A 19,969-nucleotide genomic window follows, 5' to 3' on the forward strand; every position below is an offset into this window, starting at 1 on the left:
TTTGATTAAAGGCAGTGGACACTATTGGTAATTACTCAAAATAATTATTAGCGTAAACCCTTTCTTGGTGAAGAGTAATGGGGAGAGGTTGATGGTATAAAACATTGTGAGAAATGGCTCCCTCTGAAGTGCCATAGTTTTCGAGAAAGAAGTAATTTTCCACGAATTTGAATTCGAGACCTCAGATTTAGAACTTGAGGTCTCAAAATCAACCATCTAAACGCATACAACTTCGTGTGACAAAAGGGTGTTTTTTCTTTCAGTATTATCTCGCAACTTTGATGACCGATTGAGCTCAAATTTTCACAGGCTAGTTATTTTATGCATATGTTGAGATACACCAACTGTGAAGGCTAGTCTTTGACAATTACCAATAGTGTCCACTGCCTTTAAGATGACACAGATCTCTCTCTCTCCAACCCACTGATGATCAATTAAATAAATATTTAACAACATTAACAGGCAGTGTGAGTTTGAAAAAGACTACCTGGGGAATCACAATGTTGAGTTCACTAACAAAAATGAGCAAATCCTTCCTTGAAAAATCTAACTTCTGTCTTGACTAGTACTCAAGAACTTCTGTTTAGAAACAAGTCAAGATGCTTTACTGGATAATGTGACGCAACTCAAAGCCAAGCTCAATTCACATAAGCCATCGATTACCGGAGGCCCTTAGCAAGCAAATGCATTGAGCAGGGTTTCTGACTATTAAAATAGTTATTAGTGGAACTGCCTTATGAAAAAACAATAGAATGATCGATTTTGGAAGCAGTCCAAACCTAGAAGCAGATGTGTGCATTGTGAAAATGTGACTTATCAACAACAAAAGAGACAAATTGAGCATGTCGTCCAATTTCCCTCGCCTTTGTAGGCTTTGAACTTTTAATTAACTTAAGACTATTGCATATAAGACAATTACTGATACAGTTATCATGAATTTATTTATTGATTCAAAGAAACACTCTATAATTTTTACTTCCATTAAATTCAGTGTAACGGCTCAGCATTGAAGGAGAGTAGGTCCTTAGCAACACCCCTAGTCAAAGCCGTAACTGTAGCCGCCAATTTGCATACGGCCTATGGCCCTTTTCGAATCAACGGCTTCAGCTTTGTATGCAGGCCCCATTCTCTCGACTGAAGCCCTTAGCACGTACGCGAGGCACGCACATTGTCAAAACAATCACGGGGCCAGGCTAGCCTGAGCCGAGTCTGGAGCTGAAGCTGGGTTTCGAAAAGGGCCTAGGACTGTAAAAGGAAAAATTGTCAGACCCATTCTTCAAAATAAAATTAATATTACCAATGTTGACAACTGTATACTATAAGTCCAATACAATCTTAACATTCATAGATTTATCAGTTTCCTTTTTTATCAATAAATAATCATGAAGGGTCTACTATTTCTCACAAATATTAATTTACAAAAGTACAAAATTTGTAAAGGCAAATCTTGCAATGGGATTACTGTTTTTAAGAAAGAAAAAATAACTACTCTTTGTATTTTTCACTTTAAATACATACATTTTACTTTTCTGAATTGTTTTCTGAAAAGTTAAAGTAAAGAGCAATTCTAGAGTGACTCATGTTATTTTTACTTTATTTGTGTAATATCAGCTGATACCAGGACACTACAATCATTCAGCACACCACTGATCAATGGAATTTTAGTCACAATTGAATTGTTCTTCACAACTCCACTAAGATGTATTCAACTAAGGTATTGGTTTATCATGTGGGCCTTATTTAACAAACCGACTCAAAAAAAACAAAACATTGTTTTTATGTACAAATATGAAAAACCCCCTTAGCCATGATTCCCTGAATATACAAATTGTAACTTTGTTTGTTTAGAGATTGACAAAATCTCAACATCGCCCCAAATACAAATCTAGAAATGAGGGCGACATAAAGATGATGTCTTTCTTCCCTTTAACCCCAACTTAACCTCTATCAAGAATATCTAAAGACATTGTGAGATTTAATCAAATAATCCTGCCAAAATCACAGGTGTGACATGAACAGGAAATGGCACAACATATTCATCCGGTAATCTTTGCGACATACAAGAGCAATGTTTGTAGAAACCAAATGGTACCTAAATATCTTCAAATACATACACTGTTTTTAGTTTAGCAGTGGACATACTGCTGTCAGCTGATGATACTAGATTTGAAGACAAAATATCATAATAATGATGATTTTGCTGTATCAGTGTGTAGGGACTTTGATGGCAGCCATTATTAGCAGCCCACCTGAAGTCAGGCGTGTTCTGAAAGTACAAAACAAATAATCTACAGGGTGTGACTTAGATTTAGAAAACCTTATTTAACAAAAAGATAACAATTATTCTTCCCCTCAGCACCCCACAAAACACCTTTAAAAACCGGTATCATAGTTCAAAGAAAACTGTACTGTATTTATAAATACTATTTACAAACAAAATGCCTTAGAAAAATCCAAACAAACAAAAAACCCAGAGATATGTACACAGTCCAATGAATCCATCTTCAATACTCTGGCCTTAAGTGAATTGCACCATTGGGGCAGAGGAAGCAGCCTCCTCTACTAGTAGTAGCTTCTATTTCAAGCAACTTGGCATTAGAATTAGCAACAAACATGGCAGTTTGGCACAGGTATTGAAATGTAGTCTGTATTTACAATCCTAGTCACTAATGTATAAATTACCACTGTTTCATCCAAAGTATGGTGTCTAACAGGTATCTAACTTAACTAAAAGTGCACAAAACATTGCGAGTACAAAACATTGAATCAATCGTTTAAGAATAATTGATTACAAATTATAACACAGGTATAGACCAGCAGCCGATATCACAAAAAAACGCTTGGATTAATCCTATCTTGAGGTAGCACAAGTTACTCGTCCTTAAGAGGAAAGCCCCAGTCCCAATTGCTTAGTACAAGCTGACATTTAAGTAAATGTGCATCATCCTAGCTAATTAGAGACCAACATTACTCACAAATTTTCAGGGTGATTAAAGACACTGGGCACTATTGGTAATTGTCAAGGACTAGTCTTCTCACTTGGTCTATCTCAACATATGCATAAAATAATGGACCTGTGAAAATTTGAGCTCAATCGGTCGTCAAAGTTGCGAGATAACTCTGAAAGAAAAAACACCCTTGTCACACGAAGTTGTGTGCTTTCGGATGCTTGATTTCGAGACCTCAAATTCTAAATCTGAGGTCTCGAAATCAAATCCATGGAAAATTACTTCTCTCTAGAAAATACGTCACTTCAGAGGGAGCCGTTTCTCACAATGTTTTATACTATCAACCTCTCCCCATTACACATTACCAAGTGAGGTTTTATGCTAATAAATATTTTGAGTTATTACCAATAGTGTCCACTGCCTTTAACAATGTTATGACCTATGACCTACTTGCATTAAAACTAATCCATGTAGAAAAATTGAAGTCTTTTCAAACAACAGATGCATCATGGGTAAACTCTACAGCTAACAGATTATTTCTACATAAAATCAAGTTAAAAGCTCTCTGAATAAAACTGACAGTGCCCTAAACGTTTGTCTCAAAGCACAACATATTACTCTAGTTTATACAGTCAAACCCCCAGCCCTCGTCCTTCCAAATGCTACTGCTTATAAATAAAATGACATTTCTACAGAGTTGTTTTCCTTTGGAATCAGTTCTTGCATAAATTATATCATCAGAACCAAAGCAGAAAAACATGCTTTACAAAATAATTTGCTTAGAAAAACATAGGAAGGAAAAAAGTGACATGTGATGTTCGTCTAGTATTTTGGCTAGTAGCTACTTTCTAATAAGCAGTATTTCTGTTTGTTTAGCAACTTTTAGCAGCTTTTTCTGTGCACATGTAATTGCCAGCCATAGCAAGAATCAGTTAAACAATAGAAAATCAGAGGTCTCTAGAAGGAAGTTGTTTGCATTCATGTGCGGCTTCTCTGATTTTACTTTTTTCCTTGGCTCAAACTATTAATTCTCATAGACTCTTGATTTCGATTAACTAACCAGAAAAAGTAGGATTGAGGGTGTCACACACAAGAAACACAGTTTTTCAAATCATTAGTCCAAACAAACTGCCAACGTGGTTTCTTAAGTAAAACTTCTTCCTAAAAATTACAAATTTGTTTGTAATCATCTAAATTTCTATAGATCTGTTGGTAACAGGACAGATATTTGGAATCACACACAAATCACTTTGTATAGGTCACAAGTAAGATGGCTGACCATTCATACCTAGCCAATGAACTGTTTGAATGCTTCAAGAACTGACCTTAAGTTCACTGTATCCACATTCTACTGTTATGGACAAGAGACGATTATCTGAGCTAGCTCTCTTTTTAGCAACTGAGTCCTACATGACTTGAACAAGATTTTTCAAGAACAGTATTAGTAGTGCCATGAAATAGAGCCCTACATGGCACCTACCGGTACATGTAGTAGGGTTTGCAGCAACACTATGGATTAAATCTCTAGATGAGTCATGCTGGTTCTGAAAAAACCCACTATTAAAGTCAGTGGACACTATTGGTAATTACTCAAAATAACTAATTAGCATAAAACCTTACTTGATTACGAGTAATGGGGAGAGGTTGATAGTATAAAACACTGTGAGAAACAGCTCCCTCTGAAGTGGCATAGTTTTTGAGAAAGAAGTAATTGTCCACAAATTTGATTGCGAGACCTCAGATTTAATAGAAATTGAGGTCTCGAAATCAAGCATGTGAAAGCACACAACTTCGTGTAACAAGTTTTTTTTCTTTTTTTCTTATCTCGCAACTTCAATGACCAATTGAGCTCAAATTTGCACAGGTTTTTTATTTTATGCATATGGTGAGATACACCAAGTGAGAAGACTGGTCTTTGACAGTTACCAATAGTGTCCAGTGTCTTTAACTCATTTATTTCCATAAACCCAAACAGATTGTATTCCAACCATGTATAGTTGTAGAGTTTGAAATATTACTCAACATTGACACCACCAACTACATTCTAATCTTCTTATCAGAACATGCTATCCAACACACCAAAAGCTAGCGCCAAATTGCACATTTAATAGCTAAGAGCAGAACTGGATTATGGCACTGTATGAAACAAGTTTCTTGCTGTTGACTTAGTATGAGCTACCTGTGGAGGAAGATTGCTTTGGTTTCTTACTCTATGTTGTTGCTTTTTCTCCCTTGCAGTTCTGGCCTACTGTGTTGGGGGCTCAGCCTGGCTCCCAACCAGTTGAGGAGGGGGTCCTGACAGTGGGCCCATCATGGGGGGTCGGCTTCGTGCTAGAGGGCCTGTTGGCTGGGCATTGCTGGGTCGAATCAGAGGCGGTGGTTGCAACGAAATTCTTGGCGGTGGAACAAATCTATTTTAAAAAGATACATTAACATTAAAATGTATAGAATAAGATATTTCAAGAATAACACTATTAACCCTTGTATCGTTCCTTTTTGTTTCAATATCAGATGTTAAAAAACACAACTACAATACAACCTGAGCAAAATCCTTAAAAATTAATAGACTTTGGCTGTCTGTTTACATCTTGAGTTCTACAGACGGTAATCTAGAGGTATGGACACAACAGGTTATTTCTTCCATCACAATAGACCACTATGTTACTTTGCAAACTAACACGGTCGGCAATTTGACTCCCATAAATGGCCATCAGTGTTAGTCGACGAGGTAAAAGGAAAACCTCGCAATTTCGAGTGATACTTGTGTGGATCATTATATTCTACTTTAAAAAAATCTTTCTAATCATATGCATTTTATAACAAACAGTTACAAACTCTTTTCAAAGACCAACTTGACCGATCCAAGGCAAATATTCCTTTAAGAATATAATTCCAAAGATTGTTAGTGACAGAGATGAGACACTTTGTCATGACTAAGTAGTTTGTAAATGTCATACATGTTGAATCAAGTCAATCTAGCTTGAAATCTGGATTCTACAAGTTTGTAAACAGATGAGAGCACAATGCCATTTTTCTACCAGTGCATCCACACTTTTAAAAAAGTCAGGTGATCAATATGCAAATAAGGTCTCAATAGTTTACAGGCCTGTGAGCGGGTCATGAAAAAAAAAAGCGGAAAATTGTTGTCCGGATTTTGGGCCAGCACTATGAACGTATTTCAAGGCTTTAATTAAAAACTGAAGCGTATACAACACATTAACAGAAACATAGGCCACAATTCTCTCAAGTAACAATATGTTGTGCATCCTCATTTTCAATATATTTTTGTAGCATTCCTTTAGGAATAAATCCACAAGCGCGATGAGTCCTCGTCGTCGGCTGCCATATATTTTACTTGTCGCAAAAAAAATACACACTGTACACAACGTACCATGTGTGCCTGATCTTGTCTCAAGGTGTTGGCTTTTTAGTAAAGTGCCCTCTATTGGTGAAATGGAACAATGACATTGAAGTACATGTTAAATAGACATCGTGCTAAACGAAAAATTAATAACAACGGCTCAAATGAAAGACCAACACGGAGCATTATACTGGGTCTAGCCCCCGACTCAAAATCAAATCGCAATTAAAGTGCTTCCCGATTCCAGGTACGTGCTGCTTGGCGATCTTCTTCGGATGTAAAAAAAAGAAGATAAAAACAACAGGAAAAAAACGGAGCCCGCAAGAAAAACAAGGAACGGGAAAAAAGCGGACCCAAGAAAAATGCGGACTGGGAAAATCAAAAAGAGCGGAAATCTGCAGATTTCACAGGCCTGAGTTTACCAAGCACTGTGGGTAATGGTCTGCAGTTTGAAGGAAAGAGAGATTTATGTCCAATTCTTAAGAATCACTTGGCATGTTTGACCCACCTTTGAGCCTGTAGAGGTGGTGGTCTAATGGCTGGGGATTGGCTTGCTGGTCTGAGTAGTGGTGGTGGTGCATTATTCAGGGCACCCACTGTCTGTGTGGTTGATGTAGTCACTGTAGCTGGGTTGTCTGTCTGTTGCTGTTAAGAAAGGAAATAAGAGAATAAGTTCAAGAAAATAATCTTAGATGAATCCTAAATGTTGATAAGCTTCTTTCTGATTTTGGGGTGGAACAAAGACAAATTTACTAGAGCAAGATTTGAACCAACAACCGTGCAGGCACGCTACCAACTGAGCTATGCCCCTAATTTGGCAGTCTCCCTATTTTGTCATAATTTTAGCTTGGGGTGCCAGTCAGAAGCCATACAACCGTTAACTGCCGTGTAGCAAGGGATCACACCCATGTTTACAATACAACTTGGGAAGCAGCAGCCAGGGAATCACCTTAAGGGGATGTGACTTGTTATTTCAGATATCAATTTACAAACTACAAGGAAAAGAACTTTCTTTTCTATCAGTAGATTTAAAATTGAGAAGTGGTAGAGACCTTCTGAGAATATATTAAGTGAAAAGAAGAATCGGACACGGGAGAGACTTAAGTCAGATTGGGTGAAAATATATAGAAAAATTAAGAAAATCTTTCAAGATGTGAGACTGCAACTCACCTCTGCTTCTTCCTTGGTCTTGACTTCTTTGAGTTGAGCTTTATTATCTGCCTCCCATTCCTCCATCACTTGATCGAGGTTGAAACGACGGCGGAAATTCACCATGAAACTCCGACACTGCGCAGCATTCTTGTTTCCTACAACATCAGCGATAGCGTCGTAGTCGCGCCCGTATTTTCTGATTGCTGTAGGAATAAATCACAGCACCAAGAGTAGGAGGGTTAAATTTTGTGGGGGATTTTGTCACAATCAAACGCAGTCATGAAGCAATAAGTCTTAAAGTAACAGAATTGAATTTGACCTACCCTGTACAGCAAGGAGTTGCTCTTCACTTGTCCAGCGTGAATTGTTGCGAGCAGCGTTTTCAGTTAACCTAAAGTCACCCAGGTCAAAAAGTTTGACCCTCTGTGTTCCTAGAAACTGTTTGTTCAACTGGATCTGTGGGTTAGAAATGAATATGGTCAAAGAGGGGTTTAACATAGTGTTTTGGACGAGTACCCGCACTCCCCTCTCTAGCACATCCACTGCCAACCTTTAACCCTCAACCTTTAACCTTTAAACCTACAATGTACCTCTTTAGATTAACAATCTCTGTGTATAATGCCTGCAGGATTGCATCTCCCTGGTTTGAAGTCAATGCCAATAAGTCTTCATAGTCCAGATACATGTCCACCCCTAACCCTCTATTACAACACACTGTCAACCTTCAACCTTTAACCTTTAAACTTACCTGTCTCTTTAGGTTAACAATATCTGTGTCTAGTGCCTTGAAGATTGCATCTCCCTGGTTTGAAGTCAGTGCCATTAAGTCTTCATAGTCCAGATACATTCCTTTAGGAGGCTTCTTCTTGGTACGGAATGGATGATGACGATGGCTACTGCTTTCATTACGTACTGGGCCAACATGAGTACGCATCACACCAGTCCGCCTGTGACATATATACAACAAGGGTACTTCAGAAATGCTTCACTTCACGATGTCACCAAAATAATTGTTGAGACAACAAATTATTTAAGTGACTTGGTTTTACTCATTTCTCAAAAACTACAGCACCTTAGCAAGTAATATTTTAAGGGAAGCTTTCAACCATCATTATCTTCAATCCGTGTAAGTTTAATGTGAATCTGTGGACATTGTGTTTTGTGTTACAAAGAGTACTTAAACCCTTGAACAGTGGTCCAGCGCTAGAATTTTGTCTGCAAATCTGACCATCTGTAAACATTTATACAGGAACTATTTGCTAAGAAACTGAACCCCCTCCCCAACACCATACAGTACGACCATCTCCCAACTGACCTCCAAAAACTGTAGCAGGCATTGCATAACAATCCTTTTTGTGTTGTGTGTAGCTGGCTAACTGTACTGGCACAGTTGGAACAGATGCTCTTAGTCGCCCCTTCGACTGGAACGATCTGAAAGGCAAAAGCAAACAAAAATTACTTGCTAAACATAATGCAGCTAATGGCAACAAATTTGAAAACTAACATATATTTTGATTTGGGGGTTGATTGCCACTAGACCATTTCTTAGAACCTACCTTCGAGTCTTTCTCTGGATCAAAAGTTTGATCTTCTTTCTCTTTGACTTTTTCTTCAGTTTCTGAGCCCTCGCTGAAAAAATAACAAACATATATTTCAGTCATTCGTGAATATAGATTAGAACTTATGAGATATTGACAACAGTGTACAATAGGTGGAGTCAATGACAGTTTGTTTGTCAAATGTACACCTACTTTAAGTACAGCCAATTGAACAACAGATGACTGAACTCATACAATTTCTAAATGCACGTAAAAAGCTCTAAATAAATATGTGCTTACAACCTTGTGTTTTGCCAAAAATAGCTAATTGCCTAATGTGGTCAACATGCAGGGCATTAATTATTTTTGTTAATTTATACCATAGGTCATTTTGGTTGGTAAAATGTTTGCAACAGCTATTTTTTCAACTTTGTATCTTGTCTTGCATTGTCATAATTTGCAACTTATCCATTCGTCCCCATCATTACTGTGTGTTTGTTTGTTCTGTGTGTCTCACCTCTCATTGTCTTTTTGTCCAGCGGCTAGCTTTCTTGCTTGTCTGTCCATTAGACTTGTACTAGTCCTTGTTTTCTTCCATTGGTAGTAGTACTTTACGAGGCAGCTGATTGACTTATCTGGCAGCTAGATGGAAAAAATACCAAATGTGGAAGCTTCATCTTCAATTGCATCATGAATAAGAACAATTCTTTTGTTTTGAGGGTACTGCTTATAAGATGTGCACAAACCAGAGTAAAATTTGAAAAGAATATGCTTACCGAGTTTTTTAAGAGCACCAATTGATGAGATTCAAACCCATGACTGTAACCAATTTACTTATAAGTCTTAACTAGCTTGCCATAAAAAGGCTGTCAACCTTTTGTGTCTCCATAAAATAGTTATCTCAGTACATACATGTATCTGAAAATGGGCCATTTCAGGATACATCCTCAGTCATTAATTACCATGATCACTGATATCTGCAAGTTTTTTGCAGTAAAACTCTGCTAAGCTGTGTTTACATTATAAAATAACAACTCAAACAGAAATCAAAACACAAAAGTTATTGAATAACATCTGAAGGAATTATAATATTGAATCAGGAAAAGGTTTTGTTTTTCTTTACTGATATTAATTTACTGATTTTCACTGCTCCAACTCTCCTTAGACTTAGTTTCAAGTCTGCGATCACATTCTGTGTTTACATGGAAAGCAGTAATATCATTGTCTACAATAATACCCTCTCTCACATCTACTACAAACACTTGAAATCAAGTCTACACCTCACCTGGGATAACCATAACTTACCATTTGTCTGATTCTGTGAAAGCTTTTACCATGAAAGCTAAAAGCCTGTTCAAAGAGCACCTTATCCTCCACTGACCACTCATCAGGGAATGGCGTGAAGTTAGGCAGATCAGCCAGGGATTTATCCACGTTATGTTTATGCCAGAACAGCATACCCAGTGCTTGCTCAGTGTTGTATCCATAGCGTTCTTTGGCCAAGCAAATGTACTCATCCACTGTGTGTGAAGTGGGAAAAACAAGAATGTTTGCTGTGACAGGAAACATTTACAGTCAGGGATTTAGTAAGTTAGTGTAGAAAAAGGCAACAGAGCGTCAACATTTGCAATAAAATGAAGTGCATTCTATGGACTTTGGGACACTACACATGTACAACTTCCCAGTGTTAGCAGAAATCTAAATATTAAGCGTAAACTTTCAAGAACAGACCTGAGAAGCCTGCTACTACGAACCAATGTAGCATCTCCAAAGGCAGATATTGTTTGGAATTCAAATATAAGAAAGAGTGTTCAAAATCCATCCCCACACCCCAGTTACAAAGTTATCACAGTGTCATACAACAGGAAAAGCCACTTTGAGTTACGTTTATCACAGTGACTTTATGATCTTATCATGTTAGAAGGAACATGATGTGGAAAATGTTTTCTGTGTTACAGGATGGAACATATTGGTTGAAGCGTTTTGTGCATAGAAGATAGTACCATACACATTCTTCATACCATCAACTCTCATATATTCAATGTGTGAAGTATCCACTAAGGCCAAGTTAAAATCACAAAGTATGATTGGTAATCATCAGGAAAAATAATAATAATTCTGTCTGAAGTCAAGAAAATTGTGTTTTTCTCACAGTCACTTCTGCATACATGATTCATTTGACTGCAGCATAGCACTGCACAACATCCATTACAAATCATAATGTAAACCATCTGTTGTTTTAACCGGGACTACCCAACTACGTACGTGTAGATAACTGTTCGTGTTTTAGGTTCACTTTAGGTTGTGCTTCTTATGCATCCTTAAATAAAGATCAAAACCCAAGGATGTATCATGTCAACCGTACTGTGAAGTGAAGTCTTGCCTGTATTGGAACACTGGGACCCAATAAAGACCACTCAAAGTCCTAATTTTTAGTGTAAACGTCCTAGTTGTTGTTTTTATTTAACCTGATTACTGAATTTTATTTGATATAACTTGTGCATGTTGGTAGTATGGTGTGGTTATTGCAAACTAGCGAATGAGAGATTGTATCAATGAACTACTCTGTTAAAAACTATTGAATGAGTTGACCTTTAAATTCACTAAGCAAACACTACATGATTTATGCATAATTACTCAGTATACCTAACTAATGATTTGATCAAGGTGTTAAGAATCATCACTTTATGGGTAAATTGAATACATATTGACATTTACTGTGCACTCTGTGCTTGCATACATTACAATACAATTATTATAATTGAGTCATTGAGCCTTGAGAATCAATGACAGGTGACTTCATTCTATTTGTGTCCCTGCCCTGCATTGATGTACGATAAAGAAATTGGTGTTTTCAGAACCCTGCACTAAAAATAATCTGAAAGCACTAAAGAATGGATTCAAACCTGCATGTAGACCTGGTGGGATGCCAATCTCTCAACTTGCATGTTTGACAGAATTTGTTATACAAACCAAAGCAAACTCTTTTAATGACAAGAAGCTAAGAACAATTTACAAAAATTGCTTTTAAAATCTAGGTGAAAAATTTATGCTCAAAGCTAACAATTCTTTGCATACACACATAGTGTAGACTTTTGCATGCAGCTTGAAACCATGAAAGCTATTTAAAGTCACCTGGAAATAGAATTTGTTTTCTTTCAAACATGCTTACGAACAATAAAACAATTTTTTTAGTAATTGTTTGTCACGATTTATACGTTTAAAAAACATATAAAGTTGTTTGGGGGGCTGACTCCGCCTACCCATTTTGTGACGTCAATCGAGGCAGACTTTTCTGCATTCAGCAGCAATACACCTGGTCGGCATTGCCAAAAAAAAAAAAAAAACAATCTTTTTTTGAAACGTACAAACTCACGACTTGGTCCGTACATGCAATTGTGTTTACTCTACGCATTACAGGCAAAGTCTGCCTCGATTGACGTCACGAATAGCGCCCTCTCGGGTCGGGGTCTACTCTTAAATTTATAAATAACATAAGAACTGATTTTTTAAAACCTTAGTTAACTGTTTATTCACATTCCACTCATCAAAACACATATTAGTGACAAAAGCTTTATTTTGAAAAAATACCACTTCACTTCCAGGTGACTTTAAATGCTGTGCGTAAACACAAAACTCACCACAAAATTTGACAACTTTTATTCTTATACAGTGTGTGCACAGTATAGTTTTAATTAGTATGAGTAGTGCCCCTACCATGGTAAATATAACTCTTGTAAAAAGATGATCACACAATAAATATGATAAACATGATCAAGTTAAAAAAAACTTAGCAGATATGACCTTTCTAAGTCAAGGTGAAAGTCATTGACAACACACAAGATTTAGATAAGATTTGAAGACTGTAGTCAGATTCAGAATCTATGTCACCACAGTACATGCAATAACAACCAATGCCTTCTCTCACTTTGTTAGTGCAGGTGAGCAGGTGATAACTGACATAATTCCAATAGATTTGTCTGGATTGATTGTTATCTGGTTCGAGTGTCCTGACATGTAGTGTGCTTTTTGGTGAAATTGTTGTTTTTAAGATTAGAGGGCAATTGGAAGGGCTTCCTATTTTAAAATTAAAGCTTAGAATAAATACTTTCCTTTTAAACACTACATGTACATTGTTGCATACTGTATTGTACCATGTACCCACTTACAGTACATAAAATGTGAACAACACATTTGTGTGTGTACATAATTGTAGTAGGCCTACAATACACAGTACATGAAAACCAGGCCTATATATAAAACACTGATCCAAGGACAGTAGGTGTTCCTTCATTTTGCACATTATCTTTATTTAAGGTCACAAATAGAAGTCAAGGAAAAAATGAATCCTTCCAAATTAAAAAACTACAGATCCCTCTCCCCCCCCCCCCCAAATTGCATTTAACCAACAATACCAAAAAGAAAGAATGAAGCCAAGGGCATGCATGGCTAATTTATATCTGTCATTGTGCAACAAATTACACAAAAGTTACATGGTTTATTAGGAAGATAATTTCAATTATCACATTTGAAATAAGCATGCATTTACACCAGCATACACAAACCTCTTGACAAATCTTAACAAACTCTCAATGTTTCTATGAACATGAATACATTTTCACAGCTGTACTGGATGAACTGGTTTGTTTTTATAAACCAGTAGATGGTATCAACTTTACTCTTTTTAAAACCAATGATTCAATGAATGTTGTACCTGTACCTTAACAATGTCTTCCAACCACACACAGGCCCATTCAAAATACACAAAGATGGTTTATTTATTTTCTCACAAGCAGATAAGATTTCTCTGTTTCTCAGTGACTAAGTGACTTCATGATTTTACAAAAGGATCTGCTGTATACATATATGTAAGATAATAATTTGTGAACATCTGTGTTAAGTTTTAATTAGGCAACTATCCATGGTGTGCAATAAGGGATTTTAAAAATTATATAAGATTTTAAAATGTGCTCACAATTCTTACATTTGGCATCAGAGACATCCCCATTTGGAAGCCAGACCAGCAGGGCTTCTTGTCTGCTATCCCCACGCCGACCAACAGGAATGTCTGTTCAAAAAACATCAAATTTCAATAAACATTTAAAAATTGCAATGCCAAATAACTGTTGTTTTGTGGGGCTATTAAAACCAACTTACAAACATAACAATAAAATGGTAAGTAATTAATTAGTTGGTTTTAAACACGCAAACAAATATTTTATTCATAAATTATTCTAAAGTTTAGGCTATTTTGTTCATTAAAACCTTGCTCATTGTATCTTTTTTTTTTATCATGTTAATGATAGTATGTAGGGCCACTGATTTTCCGCGATCGCGGAAAACGGACGGAATTCACGGAATCCGCCCTTTGAAACGGAAAACGGGATTTCAGAAAATTTGATTTTTTTTTTCTTTTTTTCTTGACGCCAAAACTATTGAAATTGCATTCTTTATTAAGATTCTTTTTGTTAAACTAAAAAAGCATCAGAAATCAGACCATTAAAAAGTACGAGATCGTAACCGTGGATCATTCTGTTCTACTTCACACCATCCTCCATGTTTACACACATGATGTACACATGATGTACACACGTTGTTAACATGGTTAAGCGAAGGGCATATTATTCGCGGCACGTTTTTAACTTTTTTTGTTCACCCAAATTGCATTTTCTCCCTCTCTTTTACTAACAATAATAGAAAAACTAGCTTACCTATGATCTATAAGAACACGTAAAATGTTTTTTCATCTCGGAAAGGTCTAAAATAAAACCGTAAACTGTCAACATTCTGTCGCCAAAGCGAAAACAAAATGGCTGACATTTTGTTTGTGGATGGAGAACGGTCACGTCCATAGACTTGTTCCCAAGTCTTTGATCATGCTGAAACAGCGCCCTCTTGTGGATACACTCCTGTCATTAGCCTACAATGTGGCTGATGCAGAGAATCAACTGCAGTTCTAGACTTGGAATCAAGTCTATCACATCATGTGCATTGATACTGCAGTCACAGTGCAACCTTTTTACCCTGACTACATGTTTTTGTTTCATCGAACAGCAGTATACAAAATAATCCATAATTATAAATATAAAAAAATTAAAGTATTTTTTTGAAGTTTGTCAGTTCAAATGAACATTTTACGAAGTCAACAGTGCAACTTATCTCAAATTGATTTTTATAAGTGTGTCCCTGGGTATTAAAAAACCTTTTATCTAATTAACAAAACATGAAACGGAATTTTTGTGCCTGAAACGGAATTCATGTTTTTGCCAAACGGAATTTGCACGAAACGGAATTCGTGTTTTTGCCAAACGGAATTTGCACTTTTCTGAAACGGAAAATCAGTGGCCCTAAGTATGGCAATAAACATAATTGAAATAATAATGAGGGTTGACAACAATGTCATGCATAATTCTTCATATTTCATCTCACTGTAGACTGTGCATTCATACACTACATTGTACACTGACTTACACTAGGCTGTGTGAGTCACATAGCCCATGTACTCTTCCATCATTACAATGTATGAAATGCCCCCTATTACATGTTCATTAAATGCAGGCATCCACATTAGATCCAATATCGAGGATAACTCAGAATAATGAGCGTGTATTAATTAAAGACAACATACAGGGTTGGTTGTAATCGGACCCAAACGATTATTTGGTTCAATCTCTTTGTGTCATGGCTGAGCCGTCATGGGCACCAAGCTCTTGCTCAGGGCCCAATTTCATAGAGGCTTTTTAAGCACAAAAAGAGGCTAAGCACAACACAATTATGCTTCCAAACAGAATAAAGTTACTAGCGTAACTACCATGTCACATGTAGCATTTCTGACTGGTATCCTGCTCCTTTCTGCTTACTAGAGAATTGTTTTGCAATATTTTCTTCTTTAAAAGCAGCTCTATGAAATTGGAAAGTGTTTTTGATATGGTGTAATTTAGGCTAGCCCAATTTCATGACTCTGCTTACATGTACGTTATATGTGAAATTCTTTGCTAACAGTGCCTGTAAAATGCACAGCCATGAAATTTGGCCCAGAAGAGAGTGGGTTCAGTCACCCGTCATGACACTATGCTCTTATCCTTATGCAAGGCACTTAACATATTGCTTCATTACAGCAGTAAGGGACATAAAGCAGTAGGTCCCCCGAATAGTCAAAGAGCATTCTTATCACTTGGTGTATCTCAACATATGCACAAAATAACAATGGTTTTGAAATGTTTCTTGTTAGCCATGAGAGAGAAAACAACAAGATGGCCCCAACATGATGACAATCTACTGCCAACAAAACTTTTGCACTTTTACTTATACTGTTAGTTGGTATCCTGATCAACTTACCTGCAATCACTTCAGGGATTTCTGCCTGGTAGTCTGCACCAACTCGCATTCCTGGTTCTGCATAACAAAATAAATAATAATGATTGGCTAAATCAATAGGGCCTTGGTATGCAATGCTTTAGTTTCAAGAAAACCTCCACAAGACCACATCTTTTGAAGTTCAGAATTTTCACTGGAACAGCAATATTTTCTACAAGACCTATATTATAATTACATTTGTTAATTTGCTTGACTTTTAAGACAATTAATTTTGTAAATCTAAAAAAAGAAAGAAATAGGTTTGGGAAAAAGACTGGACAATGGTCAGTAATTTAGTAAACCAGTTGGTACTTCCAGCCCTGAGATAAAATAAACGGAATTCTGAAACTTTTCAAGACATGGTATTAATCACAAAAGTTCATTTATCAATAAACACAAAAATTAAAATGTGTAAGGTTTTTCCCCCTTTTTTTACATTAAGATTAAATGTTTTTGTCATCTTAATTGGGTCTAATTCATAAAAACAGCATTTGTCAAGGAATTGCCATATAGAGACAAAAGATGGTTCTAATCAAACATGGAGTCGGACTTGGAACATAGAGACAAAAGATGGTTCTAATCAAATATGGAGTCGGACTTGGAACATAGAGACAAAAGATGGTTCTAATCAAACATGGAGTCGGACTTGGAACAATCAAACATGGAGTCGGACTTGGAACAATCAAACATGGAGTCGGACTTGGAACAATCAAACATGGAGTCGGACTTGGAACAATCAAACATGGAGTCGGACTTGGAACAATCAAACATGGAGTCGGACTTGGAACAATCAAACATGGAGTCGGACTTGGAACATACAAGAAATATTCCAACTTGCTTCATGATAAGAGCAAATTGTGCTTCACATGAAAATAAAATAAAATAAAACATTCAACTTCTCAATTTGATTTGGTAAATTAAAATTAATACAAACAATCATGTGATAAAATACATTGACAAAATATGAAATGTTACTAAGTCCTTTGTCCAAAAAATAAACACCGTCTAATTTGATGTGTCAAGTGTGTTTTATTGAAAATGTTTCATGTATAGAGTTGAGGATAAGAATATATCATGTATTACATGAACACATGAAAACAATGAATTAAATGTACACTGCATAGTGTTTATTGAAGAAAATGTTATAATACAATTAAAGATCAGCATGTATTTTGTAAGATAAAGTTGAAAAACTTTATAAAAATTATGTTCTTATTATTATATCTGAATTGGAACACCTATCTTTTAAAATCAGTCAGCGGACACTGGACATAGATAATAAAAAAATTAAAAAAATAATAATAAAAAAAAAACACCCAATCTTAGTTTTACACAAAATTTAAAAACATCAAACAAAATAATTTAAAAAGTTAATCATCCGGATTTTTCAAAAAAGAGGAGGATGAGGCATGAGGGCCTTTGTATTTATTACTATTATTTTTTTTCTTCCAAGATGGTCGCTTAGTATTTCAAATTAAACACGCCACAAATTCTTAAGTTTGAAACACCACAAACTATAATCTTATCTATTTGCATGAGGACCCGTGTTAACAGAGTCGGATTATTACACTAAAAAGATGTGCTGGTATCTGGTAGGCATTCAATAATTGTTTACGCGTGTTCGAAAGCATAACATGTTTGAAAGGATAGATTACAAAATAAAAACAAAAAGTAAAATAGTAACAAAAAGGATGCGGCCCCAAAAAAGAAAGCAAGCGGGGACGTTCAACTGGTATTTCTTTTTATTTGGCCTAAGGCCACATTAAAAAAAACCTGTTGTTTGTCCCCGCCCGACCGTTCCAAACCCCACGACCCCATTTTTTTTCCTTTCCCCCCCATGTCTGGATATCTTTTTATACTTTTACTGCCCAGATTTTTCAACATATATTATTTTCAAAATGTACAGATTTGAAAAGATGTTTAGAGAAGATTTTTCATGTTGGCAAAGCAAGAACAATTCTTCAAATATTTACTTGGGCTACACTGTAACTAGTTGTTTGAAAAAGTTTACAGAAAATGTCATCTAGGAGTTAAATTTGTTTGACAAACTATTGAAAACATCAAAAACACACAAACTCTCTGTTTTATAGTGATTGTGATGATTTCTTTATTCTTGATTTCATATTTGGCATGTCAACAAAACTTTATAAAAAAATAAATTTAAAAAAAACTCCCTCTGGCCCCATCCGCAAAAAAAAAGGACAATCAACAATTTTGTTTTATGTGGCCTAATCTGTTGAACACTATTTCATTTAGCACCTTGGCATGCATAAAATGTTTGTTGGGTCGGGCACTGTTTATTTAAAACTTGACTATTTAATCCACCAATATCTGATCTTAATTTAATATTTGTTTAATTTTATTAACTTCAATAATTAATTAATTCATGTTTATTAAAAAAGGATTTTTATTATGGAAACAAAGTCTAAAATACCTACAAAAATATTTAAAAGAAAATCACACTTAAAAATTCAAATTTATGCAAGTGACTGAACTGGTTCAGAAGTCAAGTAGAGGTCACCAGACACACTGCACTTGTTTTCATATTAATAATAATAATATTAATAAGATTAAGAAGTTAAATATGCAAGAGGGTTCAACTAACACATTATTCCTTGTAAAGTTGTACTCAGATCTACCCTTTGATGATACCTTCATTAGCATTATAATAAACCATTTAACCAAAATGTGGAAACTAAATGTAACACATCTTACATCTACTATCTAACTACCACTGGCTGGAGTACCACAGCACAGCTACAACAATTCACGAACACGCAGCACAAACAGACCGAACTGAGTGACTTGGCTCGAAAAGGAAACGAAAAGGAAACTCAAAATTGGTGTAAACAATGGAATGTTATGATGGTTTATCAAACACAATCAGTAGTTTAAAGCAACAAAAATAGTCACAGTTCGATCAAAAAACGAGGATTCCTCAACTAATACGGTAATTTGTATAACCCGCATCGCCCCTTTAATTTGCAAAGTTTTTTTACTTACCGTGTTCATCCTCCGAACTGCTTGAACTATCGTCAGAGGGGTTGCTGTTGTTGGAACTGCCTCCTCCCGAACTCGCTCCGTTCGGTCGGTGGTTAGTGTCAGAATTCCCATTTCTTTCCATCACTACCATCTTTGAATATTTATTGAGTTACAGTCGGGATAAAATGTGATAAAATGAAGGTATTTCGGTGGGTATCCCACACCATCAGCGAACAAAGGCGACCTTCCTCCTCTATGCTTTGTCCATCCGTATCGGGCAATGGGTAGTAAATCAAGCGGCTGTAGTTAGTGATAGACAGATACCCTGTACACTTGCGCGTGATTGTATCGCAGATGAACTGTTCGTGTGAAAAGTACGTCTGGGTGTCTTTGGTGGGGGGCAGTGGATTCAACTACACGTTGATTCGATAATTGTTTTTCCTCCAGCAAGAAGTCGAAGGAGAGTTGAGAACGCTTCAAAGGGCCGTAGTAAAGAAATTTACACCCCCCCCCCCCAAAAAAACCCCAACAATTTAAAGTTTGAAAATACAGCGTTGTAGAACCATACAGGTAGAAATAAATACATCCTACCCTGTGTGTGGCCTTGACTATGCTGTGGGAAGAGGGTATGG

The 19,969-nt window shown here is 36.2% G+C and overlaps 1 protein-coding gene across 3 annotated transcripts; it reads right to left on the reverse strand.

Moving 5' to 3' along the window:
* Positions 1-4,829: 4,829 nt before the first annotated feature.
* LOC117300229 (REST corepressor 3-like) lies at positions 4,830-19,597 on the reverse strand. 3 transcript variants are annotated; one of them, XM_033783972.1, is made up of 12 exons: positions 19,359-19,597; positions 16,338-16,394; positions 13,984-14,067; positions 10,305-10,519; positions 9,517-9,641; positions 9,018-9,090; positions 8,777-8,892; positions 8,210-8,408; positions 7,785-7,917; positions 7,480-7,664; positions 6,818-6,954; positions 4,830-5,359 (listed from the first exon to the last, which is right to left on the reverse strand). In XM_033783972.1, the coding sequence occupies exons 1-12, from the start codon at positions 19,486-19,488 to the stop codon at positions 5,194-5,196; spliced, it is 1,620 nt and encodes a 539-aa protein (XP_033639863.1). In that variant the 5' UTR covers positions 19,489-19,597; the 3' UTR covers positions 4,830-5,193. The 3 variants fall into 3 exon arrangements, with proteins under 3 accessions (XP_033639863.1, XP_033639856.1, XP_033639850.1); XM_033783965.1 differs by having other exon boundaries at positions 6,818-6,948; positions 13,975-14,067; XM_033783959.1 differs by having other exon boundaries at positions 13,975-14,067.
* Between the last annotated feature and the right edge of the window lie 372 nt (positions 19,598-19,969).

Source organism: Asterias rubens, chromosome 1, assembly GCF_902459465.1.
Source record: "Asterias rubens chromosome 1, eAstRub1.3, whole genome shotgun sequence".
NCBI classification, from domain to species: Eukaryota; Metazoa; Echinodermata; class Asteroidea; order Forcipulatida; family Asteriidae; genus Asterias; species Asterias rubens.

Bases quoted from the DNA above. Each gene is read 5' to 3' on its own strand.
- LOC117300229 (XM_033783959.1), bottom strand. From the start codon at position 19,488: ATGGTAGTGATGGAAAGAAATGGGAATTCTGACACTAACCACCGACCG. The intron at 9,642-10,304 runs GTAAGTTATGGT...TTTTCCATCTAG, and splicing joins TTCACAGAATCAGACAAATG to CTGCCAGATAAGTCAATCAG. The intron at 8,893-9,017 runs GTAGGTTCTAAG...TTTGCCTTTCAG, and splicing joins ATCCAGAGAAAGACTCGAAG to ATCGTTCCAGTCGAAGGGGC.